General features: G+C 43.5%; 1 protein-coding gene across 1 annotated transcript in view; it reads left to right on the forward strand.

Annotated features, from left to right (window-relative positions):
* Positions 1 to 14,802, forward strand: part of syne2b (spectrin repeat containing, nuclear envelope 2b) — a 186,481-nt gene that overhangs the window by 104,036 nt on the left and 67,643 nt on the right. Inside the window, exons 86-93 of the mRNA XM_083791824.1 lie at positions 1,482 to 2,207; positions 4,023 to 4,232; positions 8,200 to 8,421; positions 8,761 to 8,880; positions 9,362 to 9,507; positions 9,720 to 9,834; positions 10,209 to 10,346; positions 11,410 to 11,568. Coding sequence (XP_083647950.1) covers positions 1,482 to 2,207; positions 4,023 to 4,232; positions 8,200 to 8,421; positions 8,761 to 8,880; positions 9,362 to 9,507; positions 9,720 to 9,834; positions 10,209 to 10,346; positions 11,410 to 11,568 — 1,836 coding nt within the window. The remainder of the gene's footprint in view (positions 1 to 1,481; positions 2,208 to 4,022; positions 4,233 to 8,199; positions 8,422 to 8,760; positions 8,881 to 9,361; positions 9,508 to 9,719; positions 9,835 to 10,208; positions 10,347 to 11,409; positions 11,569 to 14,802) is intronic.

The raw sequence follows: 14,802 nt of genomic DNA on the forward strand, positions 1-14,802 counted from the left end.
CTCAACCTCTAGAACCGATTCTCGAACCCCCAGTCCTTCTTGATGCGTCTCTCTTTTCTACCTTCAGTGCATTTACATGGCAAAGAAGAATTCCAAATATTGTATTGGCTTCTCCTGAATGTAGGCAGTCTGTTTACTATGGACACTTGTGTTTGTACTTGCATCGTGATTTTTTTTAATTTACCAGTGATAAATATGCCACAGAGATACTTTTCTGATGTTTTGTTTGTGTTTACATGAAGGACTACTGAGGCTGCACTTCCTCAGTGAGCATTTATGCCTGCTCAATGATAAGTGACAAAAGCTGTGTTGTTCACAGCTGCTAGCGAGAGCATAGCACATCATCTCCAACTAAGTGAGAAAGACTTTTACAGTGTGAGGTTAACAATAAGACAGTTACCCTTTCCACCCAATGGAAAGAGAAGTGTCCAGTGGTGATCAACATGTGGGGTGTCTGATGTTTAAAAAAGAAAAGTCTACCATATGATTTTTTGCATGGACCTTAATTGTGATGATTTATATTAGATTTTATAAAAAGAAAGTTTTATTTAGATTTAGATTTAGTTATTCTGTTAGACTTTACATAAAATGTACCAATAGTCAGACCTGTGAACCATGTTTTATAATGTATTATATTATTAAGATAGATACCACTGTTTTAAGATAGGCATTACATAGTTAATATATTACAATTTTAATTATTGACCCTTCGTAGACCATTTCTGTCTAAGCTTCTGTCTACCCTTATTTTCCACATGGAAGCACACAAATGCTTGTTGTATCTCTACAAGCTCAACATTATGATAACTTGCAGAAAGATATTTTTTACAGATTTGATTAATTGCTCCATCCCTGGCTGGAAGCAGGATGTAATAATGAAGCATTTGCTTGCTTTGAGCCAATAAGTTCCCTTTTATTTACCAATTTATTTAAACCCCCATATCTCCTACGATGGCTGTTGGCCATGAAAATGCACTGATTAACTGACAAGCTGCAGCCCTCCGTTCGTTTACATACTGTATGTGCCTGCTCATTGTGTTCATGACAATAAAGTTGAATTGATATTAAATTGAATTAATATAAATTAACACAGAGCTGTTATTGGGTAAACACCTTGTAGCTTCAGGTCAAAGTGAGTTTCATGTTTGTCTACTTAAAGTATTGCATAGATAGATTAAACCTTTTCATAATGCATTCTAAAATATCAATGCATAACCATCAGTCAAAAACAAATTATTTTCTATATTCCTGTAAAGTTGACACTGAAGATATCAGGTTTTGACCCCGAAACAGCAAGTCACGTTAAATGTCTTACATTTTTTGCATGTATTGTACTGTAGGTTATTTATTTGTTCCCCTCTTACCATTTTGTGAATGCATTACAGTCATTGTGCAGCCAAACGAGACAATAAAAAGCCAAAAGCCAAATAAATCCACAACAATGATCTACTGTACTCCTCCCGTCTCTTCTTCTGTGTCAGGAACTCATGAAAGGACTGAGGGGGCATGCATGGAGGGGGGAGGACAACCAGCACACACACGCCACTGGCAAACATACACACACATCAGCCAGGCACATGCATGCCGAGGAGGAGGCGCGCTCACCTGGCGATCAAACACAAGCTGATGCTTTGCTCATGTGTGCTGAGGAGGAGGCTGCGGGCATGCACACACAACCTTCTGAACGCACACGCGCCAAGGATGCATGTGGACCTGCAGGGCATACACGTGCTAAAACCATGCATGCACCCGCCCAGACTCGCACAGGCTCGTGTACACCCGCTGAGCACAAGCATGTAATCCTGCCCTCTCCTTGTGAGCTCAGGGTAGAGGGCGCCGGCATCACCGAAGACTTTGAGGCCAAAGCAGCTGAGGCCAGAGGGGCGGACAGTGGTATGTGGTCCATAGAGACATTTCAAGACCCTGTTCCTCTGCGCTCTCTAACCTTTGAGAGGGCTTTGATAGAACCTGATGAGGGGTGCACAGCTGCTTCGCGCATAAAACATGAGACTGCATCTGACGCATCTCGTGCCGCTACCAAACCCTCTGAACTAACAGACGCAACACCACCACCTGGGGACCTTATACTAGAGCGCCCAGCCGCCTCTTCCACCTCCACCTCTAGCGTCACACACCGTAGCCCTCAGAGTGCAATCACACCCCCGTATCAAGAGGACATGGAGGGCCTGAGTCGTACGGCAGCCCTGGTAAGCATCTGTCTGTCATCATACCTACCTACCTACTGCCTTTACATCAGCACCATGTCTCACAACGCAACGTCATAACTCAGGTCCTGTTGTTATGCCTTACCTAACCGTGCACCAGTGGATGTAGAGGCCAGGTTGATGGAGTCTTGTTGCACACATGTAGTAACATGATGGCAAAAACATGGGGTGGTAGTTACAGGATGGATTGGGGTGCTGCTGTCTATAGCTATCCAAGATAACAAATTGACTTTTGGATAGATCAATAAATGAACTCAATTGTTTAGGATGCACAGTAGAGTGTTGAGGTTTAGTTACTCGCATTAAAACAACCTACTTAATTTGAAGTGATAGACACGGCTTTTACACTGCTGTAATGTGCCATATGTGTGTAATTTAGGTTTTGTGGTGTGACTGACATGGAAGTTCCCTGATCAGTGTTTGTCTGGTCAGTGGTGTGCCTAAGACCACCAGGGGCTACATGTGGCCCCTGGTGTGACTATTGTCATACACGTGTCACGTGCCTAACCTTTACTCTATTAAGGAAGGTACTGTACATACAGTATCGCTCACTGTGTACAAACAAACCCAATGCTTTGGTGCTTGTATTTGTAAACTTTACCCATGTGTTGGGTTGACACTCAAAATTCCTCAATTCGTTTTTTTTACATTACACTGTGAACTTTTCACAGGCCTCCAGTCATGAAACTCACTAATGGAAGAAACAACAGAAGGGTAGTATAGTACTGTAGTATGACGGATAAATATCTGACTGAAACGAGAGAGGCAGTCCACTCAATGAGTGGGCGGAGTCTATGGTCTGGAGCCAGGCTATAGGATGAAAGCAAACCAACATGATATCCTTTGACACATGGTGATGTCAGGCTGCCCCAAACCACAGCAGCAGTTGGGGCACACACCGTGTTCATGTTTACTGCTTAGTCAGCTGACAGTCAGAGCTGTGACCAGCAACCAGTAACCCAGCCCCTTATCTCAACTCCGCCTACCGTAGTCTGAAGTCACTCACCTCCCTCTCCCTGACACACACGCGAGCGCGCACACACAAACACACAGTCCCCCTCTCGCCTTTCTTTCCCTCTATGTGTGTGTGTGAGAGAGAGAGGGAGAGAGAGATCGCCATGCGCTAAATGAGTCCTTGTTGTCACTGGAGCTCGCTCACTAAGTGCCACCAAGCCAGGAAGTGGTTTGCAGCCACAGGTGGGTGGAACGGCAACAGCACAGGGAGGCAAAAGAAAAGAACAAACAAACTGACAGACGGGGAAATGGGCTGAAGGGAACAGAAAGGGAGGGAGCACGACTGAAAGAATCAACTGCATTAAACCGGGTGGAAGAAAAGGAGGGAGAAGAAAAGGCTCATGGGATAAGAACAGTGTGACTGTGAGAATTAGGACTGTAGGTCGTCAATGGGGTCATCTCTCTAGAGAGAGTGCTGTAGCTCCACAATGTACAGCTATAGGAGCGTTTCATTCTACTTCTGCTAGTCTGCACCTGAAGTCAGAGCAGGGGAGAGAGAGAGATCGAGAGACGGGTTAGGGAATCAGCATTAGAGCTCATCATTTAGCCAACTGCAGAGGAAGCCTACTACATACGTACAGGTAGTAGTTCATACATCAGACTTTATGTACTTTCTTATTTTAGGAATTTAATGTGATCCGCTTATTTATTTTCCTGAGGGCCCCACGGCCCTTATTGTTCCTTCTGTCTGTGATGCCGACTGGTATAGAATCTGTCGGTCTGTGTGTGTGTGTGTGTGTGTGTGTGTGTGCGCGTGCATACGTGCGACTGTGATTCACCCAGTTCCTGGGGGGACCTCCGTCAGCAGGTTCTGGGTGTGGGCCCAGCCCCAGTGAAGGGCTGCTCCATGCCTGCCTGCAGCGGACGGGTCAGCTGGAGGTTTGGCTGCAGAGGGCCCGGAGCAGCCTGGGAGCCCCCCACAGCGTCACCGAGGCCATGGGGTCAGCCACAACCATGCAGGGCAGCGTGGAAGAGCAGCTCCTCACCTGTCAGGTATAGACATCCAGCTAGGAACCTGTCACACAGTAAAGGTCCTTTCAAACAGGCAGCGATTAACGTGCCTAGTAATTCATTTTCAATGAGACCTGCGCTTGTTTGTTTTTTACGGGTGAAGAAGTCGAGGGGCAACAACGCAAGCGTATTCACGTGGGCGAGGTCCCGTGAAATTGTCACGTGCGTGCTCGTTTTGTGCACACGCCCGCCCGCGACTGACCAGACCTGGATTCTGTTGAGCTTTATTTTACGCTTGCATTGGCGCCCCTCTTGAGCAGACCTGGAGCAGACCTGCCGTTGAGCCAGGCGACAACGTCTGCGTTAATCGATGCCCGTCTGGAAGTACCTTAACATCCTGAGTGTTGTTTAACTCTGAGATTATTCAAATGCAACATTTGTGATTTTACAGTGTATAGTACTTCATGTTGAAGTTAAATAAAACATTTGCAATGTTAATTGCGTATGAAAAATAAAACAATACAAATAGAATATATAGAAAGTTAACACTGCTCGGCTCTCAGCTCCCAGGTGAGAACACTTTCCCTTTTCAGTATGTATTACGGCAGTGCTGTTATCAGTCCATTCATATTTCAAACCTCTGTTATCACACTGAGTGAGCAGAGTTAATAAATGTTGACTGTTCACATTTTATTGCAGCCTTTTGCTTGCGCGTCTGATTCAGAAACACATCGGGTGATTTTCTAAAAGACTATGATGACTTGACTATGACGGACTAACAGTTTATAGCATAATCTGTATTTCTTTGTTGATGCTGCTATTTCTTTTTAAGTGGATGCACTAACAAAATGGAATTGTATGTTCCATAGAGTGACAATAATCTTATCTAAAAGGCCCTTGAACATGTAAAGATCTTGTTAATCAAATATTTATTGCATAGCGTATTTCAAACGGTGGATTTTGTAGTAAAATGTTCTGACATGAACACAGAAAAAAGAACAACCGTACAACCAACAACTCAATGCCTCAAAAATGTTATTATTGTTATTTTCAGGGATCGTACGATGAAGTATAAATTAGTCACAACAGAGAGTAAGAGTAACAGCGGTGTACTGCTTTCATGGTCAATGTAAGCATTCATGTCCCATTGCGAAACCAGTTGGGACCCACTGTCCTGGAGCATGTTACAAGGATGCTTTGTTTTATTACTGCCACACGGGTTATTGAACATGGGTTTGACCCATAGGTTGAAAAGTACAACAATAGTGAATAGTCCTGCTGTATTGTGGATGTAATGGATGGCTTTTGATATTAGACAAGGTTATGTAAATAAGTCAGCAAAATTATGTACCAGCTGTTTGCCTTGAGGGCGTGGTAACTTGCAGTGGGTGTAATCCAAACAGGCACAAAGTCCGGTATGTCTGTCTTTCTACAATGTCCATCCTCCTAACAATGGGTAACTTTTATCTGTAGTGTAAGTGTAAATTAGAATTAAACGTGCCATTGTTGTCCATTCTGAACCAGAAACTTTTATCCCAGAGAAAATATATATCACCAAATTTTTCGCCAATTCAGCTTGCATGACTATTGATCTGATTACCAACAGTAAGGACTGTGTGCAGGTATGTGTGGGGCTTATTTTGGGTGTAAGCGCCATTTGAGTCTCCTAATTGTGGCCAATGATTTGGTTGCCAGGTTGCCATAGTTACAGGGAGGGTATTTAACCCTGTCCCTAATGAATTGCAGGTGTTGTTGATAGGAGGGAAACTGTTTTCTGACAGTGCAGACAGGGACTGTTGCATTCACCACGTTTGACTGTTTGTTACTTATGTTATTTGCATTCAAAGTATAGGATTTTGTAAGGTAAATAAATATAATTTAATATCCACTCTACGAACATTCTGGACCTCAGTTCTTTCAGCACACGTCCAAACTTCATCCTCAACCGTCAGCAGCCAGTAGCACCTAATATAGGGATTTAGGCGCTACACTGGGGGTGAATATTGTGCTGTCAAAACCCCGAATTGGCCTAATTGGCATCAATCATTAATCATTAAAGAATTTGAAGAGCAACCAGGAGGGAAGGACTTGTGTGACCTCGCTGCTTTGGAAAACCAGGAGCTCAAGTGGGAGGTGTTTTGTCAAACTCAGAAGTGGAGAGTTTGCTAGGCATCTTCCAACATCACACTGGTAACTACATCTCCCAGGGTGCACCAGCAAGATGGCTGATCGTTTGGCTGAGCTGGAACACCTGAAAAGGCTGGAGGGAGCATTCAAACAAAACAAACTATACACCAGAAACAAGAAGCAAGATCTACTCAGCATGTTCCAAGTCCAAAGACGCCAATGGTTGGTGATAATATTTTAATGGGCTAATGTATTTAGTAACTGCTACAGTTTGGATTGGAGAAGGACCACATTTCTGTATTTCATGTTATGATTGGAAGCTTTCATTTGTTTTTCAAAAGTATAACTTTACAAAATAAGACAAAGTTAGAAATGATTTACTTTAAGAATTTAAAATACGAACAAATGTGAACAGTTCATGTTTCACCGTGTTAAAGGTTTAAAATGCTTAGTTGGAAAAGAGCTGAGCTACAAGCTCAAGGATCAGCTAATTATCTAATTTCTTTATTCCAAGTGTTTAAATGGTTAATTTGAAATATTTAATTAAATTTGTTCTTAAAATGACTTTGCTAAATTAGTTTACAAGTCCTTTAAATAAGGCATTGGATTGCTTAAAGTACATTTAATTGTTTAAGATACTTTATTGCTTAAAAACAAGACTGGTTAAAAATAACTTGATTGGAAAAGTGTTTAAAAGAATTATCATTTGATGTTTGGCGTTGTTGTTAATCTTTGTCTCTCTGTTTTCAAAGGTTTTCAACCTAACCGATAAGAAACCAACCAAATCAACAAATGAAGCCAACTGTGCACAGCATGAAAAAGTTGGAAAATAAAAGTTGAATGAGTTGGAAATCTTGGAGTTGTTTCCTTAATGTCCTTTGGAGTGGAAACAGAGTTTGACTTGACAAATATTCTGTGAAAGTCGTCAATGTACAGTATAAGCTCACAACAGGTTGGGTTGTGACATGTTGTGAGCTTGTAGATTGATTATTTTCATTAAAGACATTTGGTGTAGACGGGGGGGAAAAGGAGGGAGCTTAGTATAGACCCCTGGGGGACTGTGGTCCATAAAGTGTATAAGGTTCAAGTGGAACAGCACAAATGTACTCCTCTCTATGTGGGATGTATTATACAGGTATTCACCTTGTGAGGATTCACTCAGTTAGTGCTGCTGACCCCGACAGAGTAACATAACCCCTCCATTAAAGTTTCAGAGGTTAAACGCTGTTCCGTGGCACGACAGATTTGAATGGAGGCTTTGTCGGTAAACAAAACACACAGCATCTGATGAGGTCTCACCTCCCATTCAAATTAACCAGATGATGTCTCTCTGCTCTGAAAAGTCTAACTGGAACCTTGACCTTTAACCGTAGAATATTGAGATATTTACACTTGGGTTATGCAAAGTTTGTTTGTTTGATGTATTTGTTTGTTTGGTTATTTACATGTTTTCCAATCAAAATATCATAGGAGGCTGAACACACAAATACAAAGATCAGCCCATCGCACAGGTTAAAGGCTGTTCATTAAACCGCAAATAAGACCAGTGGTGCAAATATCAGCTACCACTTGGTGGCACCAACATACGGAAAGTGTGAAAACTGTCTAGTGCAGGATAATATTGAGTCTGAATTTCACGATCAACGCAAAAAACTGCGTTAGTATGCTGAGTAGAGCTGCTCTGATATATCATTCAGTAGTGCGCATAACGGGTTTTATAACAGTGTAATGGAAAAGGGGTATTGGCAAAACTGTGTGTGTGTGCATGTTAGTGTGTTTGTTCACCACATGAATTGAATGTAACTTACTTACTAACTCAACTGCGTGTGTGTGTGTGTGTGGGTGCGTGTGCGTGTGCGTGTGCGTGTGCGTGTGCGTGCAGGAGATGTTCCTGGAGATAGAGCAGAAGGTGGCCAGTCTGTCAGCCATGGGCATGGCCAGCCAGCAGCATGGGGGTGAGCAGGGAGCAGAGGTCTCCTCCCAGCAGGAGGCTGCAGACCTCCTCTCCTCCAGACTGGAAGTCCTCAAGACCAGCCTGGTCTCCTTCCAGCTTATGCTGCTGGAGAAACAGGAAGAGGAACAAATACAGCCTCACGCACAACAGGTAGACGACATGGACTGACTGACTGACGGACGGACGGACCAGACAGTACCAATACTAAACATGTCATGTATAAAGGACAACTTTGGGGTTTATTTCAACGCGACTAAAGGCCGTTTCACAGCCAGCACACGTCAGAGAGTACTACATTTGCTGTTCTAATGTATTCACCTCTAGGTCTTTTTTCTGATCCGCTACATTTCTTTAAATGAATAAATCTGGTGATAGTGTGGATAATGGTGATAATTATGAAGCTTAATTACCGGTATATTAACGACGCTGACATAATATGTCATAACATAACATAACAACCTTCTTTCCTCTCCCTTTCACCTCCTGAAGCCTTCTCCCCAAAAACAGCGCCCTCCAGAGGCCAAGCTGAAACGCAGTGCCAGTGTTCAAGAGATGTTCTCCTCGCCCAGAAACAAGCTGCTCAGACAGAGCAGCGTGCAACAACAGAAGGTAGTACAAAACTCCGATACACACAGACTATTTATTTACAGGATAGTGGGGCATCTGAGCAGGAGAGGAATCAATAGATTCACCTACCCTGCATGGTGGAACTGTATGATAATTGTACTGCTTGCACTAGTGTTGGTTGACACCGTCACTTTTCTGATACTGATGCTGATACTAGAAATAAGGGCCTGTACTCGGAGGAACAACATGGAAAAGTTAAAAGTATGTTGGAGTGTGTCCCCACAAGATATGTGTGGACAGCGATTATGTGTTCAGGATACTTTTGAACGGTTGGTATACTAACATCATGACAACCGATCTGCAAGCTCACAACATGGCACAATGTTGTTGTGAGCTTGTAGATCGGCTGTCTTTGCTGAGCGACACCATTATACGACTAAGTATAAATCAGGCTTTGTCACTCCCACTGACTGATGCAGCTCTCCTGGTGTGGCTGCTCTCTCTCTCTCTCTCTCTCTTGCAGGAGCTGGAACAGGATCTGTGTGAGCAGCGAGGGTTGACCCAGGCCATCGCCAGGCAAGGTAGCAGGGCACGCCTCCTCAGCCAGGACACAGAGGAAGACACACAGCAAGCCTTAGCCACCAAGTCAAACACCATGCTGTTTTCTGGGTGATTTATGTTGCTATTGACTTATAATCAATTGGATGCATGTTTAGACAATGTCTTTTACTGGTGTGACAAGAGTGCCAGTGAGCGAGGGTGGGGAGGAAGGAAAGAAACAAGAGCTAGGGAGGGATGTGGAATGAGAAGAAAGAAAAAGTGGAAAGGGATGAAGAAATGCACTACTCAATATTAACATGCACTGTTTCATACACCTGTAGGTCGGCTGCCACTGAGGCTGATGGGAAAGGGGAGGAGCATATTGACAGGAAGTGGGAGCACCTTCTGAGCAGGCTGGTGGGACTGGAACAGAGCTCAGTGCACAACGCCCCCATGGTATACACCTCTGTTTGTCTGTATCTCACTCTCTGCCAGTCCTTTCACTTTTTCCACATACTGTATGGCTGATTATTACTTTTCTATCATTTCCTTTGTGTTTCATTTCCTTGAGTGTTGCTGGAGTTTTTAGCACCTTGTTTAAGAGTGTCAGTCTGTCGTCCTGCTGAATGTCACAAGAGTCTCTTCCCTTCGCGAGAATCTTCTTCTCTCTTTCTGTGACGAACTTTCTTTCTTTTGCTGACTTTCTTTACCTTTTGGCGCTCTCTCTCTCTCTCTCTCTCTCTCTCTCTCTCTCTCTCTCTCTCTCTCTCTCCCCCCCAGCTCCCTTTATATGTATCTCTCAACACCCATCTCCTACTCTGTGTGTGAAGGTGTCAGATTCATCAGTGAGTCAGGCTGACGGAGCACCAGGCTGTGTGATAATTGACAGCGCCATTCTAGTTGGTCTTCAGAGCCACAGCAGCCGTCTGAGGGAGCTGGGACATTCTGCTGCTCAGCTATGCGACCAGGTGAGCAATATCACTCAAATGGGGCATTCCTGACCGGCGCTATGGTTAATGGACACAATAAGGCACACATAATGTACCTGTGGAGCCGATAAGTGTAGAGCACTTCGACCAGTGGCGCCGTCGGGACATAAAAAGTGGGGGGACAATATTCGATATTGAGAGTTGAGACTAGAGAGCAACTGCAGTTACTGCACATAGGGTAGGCTATATAGCCAGAATGGTCATTGCGGCGAGAGGCAAGTATGCAGCGGCAGCAAATACACAACGACGATTGAGCAACAACATGGGAACAGTGCTAGAGAGACCACCAGCGCTGGTCAAAAACAAATACAAAAAAAGACCAATCATTGCCCAAAAGTGCAGGGGGACATTCAGACCCAAATGACCCCCTCTCCGGCGCCTATGACTGAAAATAAAATCACACTTATGTACAGTGACGGGCGCCCAGTGCCGCCCACTGTATATATATATATATCACAAAACATGAAACGGCACACAAATATGCAGCCAAAGAACATATTTATTTTACATTTTTACTGTAAACCAGCCTGGTCAAACCATGATTGAGCACATGGTCAACCACAGTTGCCCGAATCTCATTAGATATGACTCCTTCTTCTTTCTCCTCTTCCTCCTCCTCCTCTTCCTCCTCTTCCTCTCCCCCCTCCTCCTCCTTATCTCTGTCCACCTAGGCACCTACCCCTCTACCTCCTCCTCGTCCTCCTCTCACTCTTACCCCTCTTCTTCTCTGGTTGATGCTTTGAGATTTTATGTGAGAAGTGTGTGCAACAACTGAACATCGTGTGTAGTGTTTGGACAACAATGTAGAAAAGTCAAGAAGGAAAGTCAGAGTCTAATGCAGATAAGGGACTGTGATGTAATGCAAATTGTGTTGAGCGATTAGGTACATGAAGTGAAGGTTGTGCAAATTGTGCCAAGTTTTCGTTAACAATAGTGAAAATCTGTAAATATATAGTACTCAAGTAAATGTACTTAGTTACTTACCACCACTGCCCATGAGCAAGGCACTTCACTAACTTGCCCTGGTTTGATCACACCCCAGGCTGTCCCTGAGGAGGCCTCTTTTCAGAAACTGGAGGAGGGTTTGTTTGATGTGTTGTCTGGAGTGTCCCTGTCTCTCTCCGTCCTTGCCAACCTGCTGCAGTCCCCGCCTGGGACAACATGTGAAGAGGACACCCCACTTCGACTGCTACAGCTGCAGGTAAATCACTGTACCAAACAATCTGAACCTTAAACACGTCTTCGTAAAATGGACAGAAGTTGTTTTGGTAAATATTTTGCGGGTATAAATTTCCCCCGAAGAATATGGATGCTGGATTCATGTGTTTTCAACTAATACCTTACTATACGCTCTTATTTATTTCATTTATTCATGTATTGTATTGTTTTTCTTATGATTTGTACTTTATTCATTTTCACGTTTTCATATACAATTGACATCGACACTAAATATTGTAAAAACATTCAGGCCCTTCAATCAGGCCCACTCTGAACAGTCTTGATGATGTCCAGTATATTCTATTAATAATTTTAAATTGAATCAATCTTGTACGCAGTTCTCATTTTCTTTCCATTTCTAAGAATTTTAACCCAATGACCATCTGAAATTCCTAAATCCCTTTTCCCATGGTTAGCTTAGATGCAAATTTACTCCGATCAGAGGCATCTAGGAGTATGGCATAGTATGCAGAGGATCAGTGATGTTATTACTTTATCTAACCAGTTAACTAATAATTAAATAAGAAAATGTTACTATCGCATGAGGTAAGAGTCAGACTAATTGGCCTGTAGTTCTTACACTCTAAGGGTCCCGCCCCTCCTTGGGAATAAGTGTGATGACCAAGAGGGAGGGAGACTGCCCTTTTTAAAGCCTCGTTATATGTTTCTAAAAGTAATGGTGCTAGCTCCTCTGCGTAGGCCTTACAAAACCATCTAGCCCTGGGGTTTTACTTGTGGGTAGAAGTTGTATAACGTCCGTTATTTATTCCAGAGTAATGGACAAATCAAGATGTTTACTCTGGTCCGACAGTTTTGACAAGTCAAGGTCAATCAGAAGGAAGTGATATCTACCCTACCCTACCCTATCCTATTTATTCCAGAGTAATGGACACGTCAAGATGTTTACTCTGGTCCACAGACAGTTTTGGCAAGTCAAGGTCAATCAGAAAGGAAGTGATATCTACCCTACCTCTACCCTGTTCTGCTACCGATTCGGAAGTATAAAGGTGGTTATAAAAGTCGTGAAATGTAGAATGAATCCCCTTGGGGTCAGACACGAGACACCCCCCATCACCTCTAATAGCAGCGGCCGCACTCATTGACTCCTTTTGTTTTATGTATCTAGGATGTATTCATTTTGAATTCCTCTTCAGCAATTCCTATTTTGTTTTCGAGCTCCTGTGGTGTGAGAGTATCGAGTGGCAACAAATGAGTAGAGACCAGTCCAGGGCACCTTCAATACGGCTTTATTTCTTTTTTTGTTCTCAATTACTTTGACAGTCAAAATCAAGACAACCTGTCATCACTCGGGTTAAAGACAACTGACTGCCTTTTATAGGGCAGTCCATTACCTGGTTAGCCCATACCATTCCCCAACAATGTTCCCCACTCTTAGAATCACACAATGCCATTTTATATAAACCTACTCCATGTATATGCACCCTCAATACCTATTCACAGTTAGCAGTTAGCATAGAAATATATATATACAACCCATACAGGATTATATACAACTCAGTGTCCCCCTTGCCTAACCCTGAGCTGCCCGCACCCCCCCTTAGCTTCAATAAATGCATTTGTTACAATTTGTGTCCTTATTTACCATATTATACCATACATGTAGAATTGTGTTAGCATCTGCATTAGGTATAGTAACGGCGTCCGCCGTTACATGTGGCTTGGCAGCATTTTCTTTTTTTTAAACGCCCATTTCCTACACCAGAGAAATGGGGCGGCCAATTGGGACACGGTATGCAATATGGGCGGGCTTTGGTACAGTGACTTTCAATGCTTGAGACCTTTGACTGACAGTAGCTCTGACCGATTGCGTCAAAGAGAAAATGTTTCAACCCGCCCCCCTGGAAATGAAATCCAAGCTGAGCCTCCCCAGACTAATATCCCGCGGTCCGTGCGATATTAATCTGGTTTATTGCCTGGCTGGCTGACATATCACAGTGGATGTCCTCCAACCACCTCAAGCTGAACCCAGACAAGACTGAGCTTCTCTTCTTCCCAGCTAAGTCCTGCCCTATGCAGGAGCTAACTATTTCCGTAGACAACGCCCTGGTAACGTCTGTCCCAACAGCCAGGAATCTTGGTGTTGTCCTGGACAGTCAGCTCTCGTTCAAAGCTCACATCACAGCTGTCACTCGATCATGTAGGTTCACACTCTATAACATACGACGAATTAGACCGTTCCTCACCCAGGAATCAGCCCAGCTCCTAATCCAGACAACAGTCTTGTCAAAACTCGACTATTGTAACTCCCTCCTTACTGGCCTACCAGCATGTGCACTTAAGCCTCTCCAGCTGATCCAAAATGCAGCAGCTCGCTTGGTCTTCAACCAGCCAAAATTCTCACATGTCTCCCCCCTGCTCCGCTCCCTCCACTGGCTCCCGGTCGCTGCCCGCACAGAATACAAAACTCTGATGCTGGCATTCAAAGCAACCAAAGGTATGGCTCCCCCATATCTTACAAGTATGATTGAACCCTACAAACCCTCCCGCGCACTCAGATCAGCCAACGCAGGGAAACTGGAAGTACCCTCACTAAAAACGCCGGGACAACGCTCCACACGTCCCAAACTCTTCTCCCTTCTGGCTCCAAAACTGTGGAATGCACTTCCCATTGCAGTCAGAACTGCAGCATCACTCCCAATCTTCCGCCGTAGCCTGAAAACCCACCTTTTCAGACTCCATCATGGCCCATAGCACTTACCCTAACCCCTTAGATAGCATTTCTGTTGGCTTAGATAGCATTTGACTTAGACTTATAGCATGTTATGTAGACAGCACTATAATTGTATTGTATATAGTCATAGCACGCCATAGTACATAATTTTATGTATAGCATAGTAGTGAATATGTATAGTTTATTATGTATAGTGTATGTATAGTTTCATCATATAGATATTCCACTGTTACCTTCTTAGCTTACGCATGTTTCATGATAAATGCTTTTATGTGATGTATTCCCATGCTTTTGTTCTTGCCTAAATGTAAGTCGCTCTGGATTAAGAGCGTCTGCTAAATGCCTAAATTGTAAATTGTAAATTGTAAATTGTATTAACCAGGCTATACCGGTGCTGTTGGTAAGTTGGTTTCAATATAGAGAGTTATTTGTGCTCGTAATGACTCTTTAAAGGTCTCATCCAGTAGCAGGCTGGAGTTGAGTCTCCACCTGGTTGATATTTCAGGTTTACAAATTGGTGTTATT

Source organism: Protomyctophum parallelum, assembly GCF_964188405.1.
Source record: "Protomyctophum parallelum genome assembly, chromosome: 20".
NCBI classification, from domain to species: Eukaryota; Metazoa; Chordata; class Actinopteri; order Myctophiformes; family Myctophidae; genus Protomyctophum; species Protomyctophum parallelum.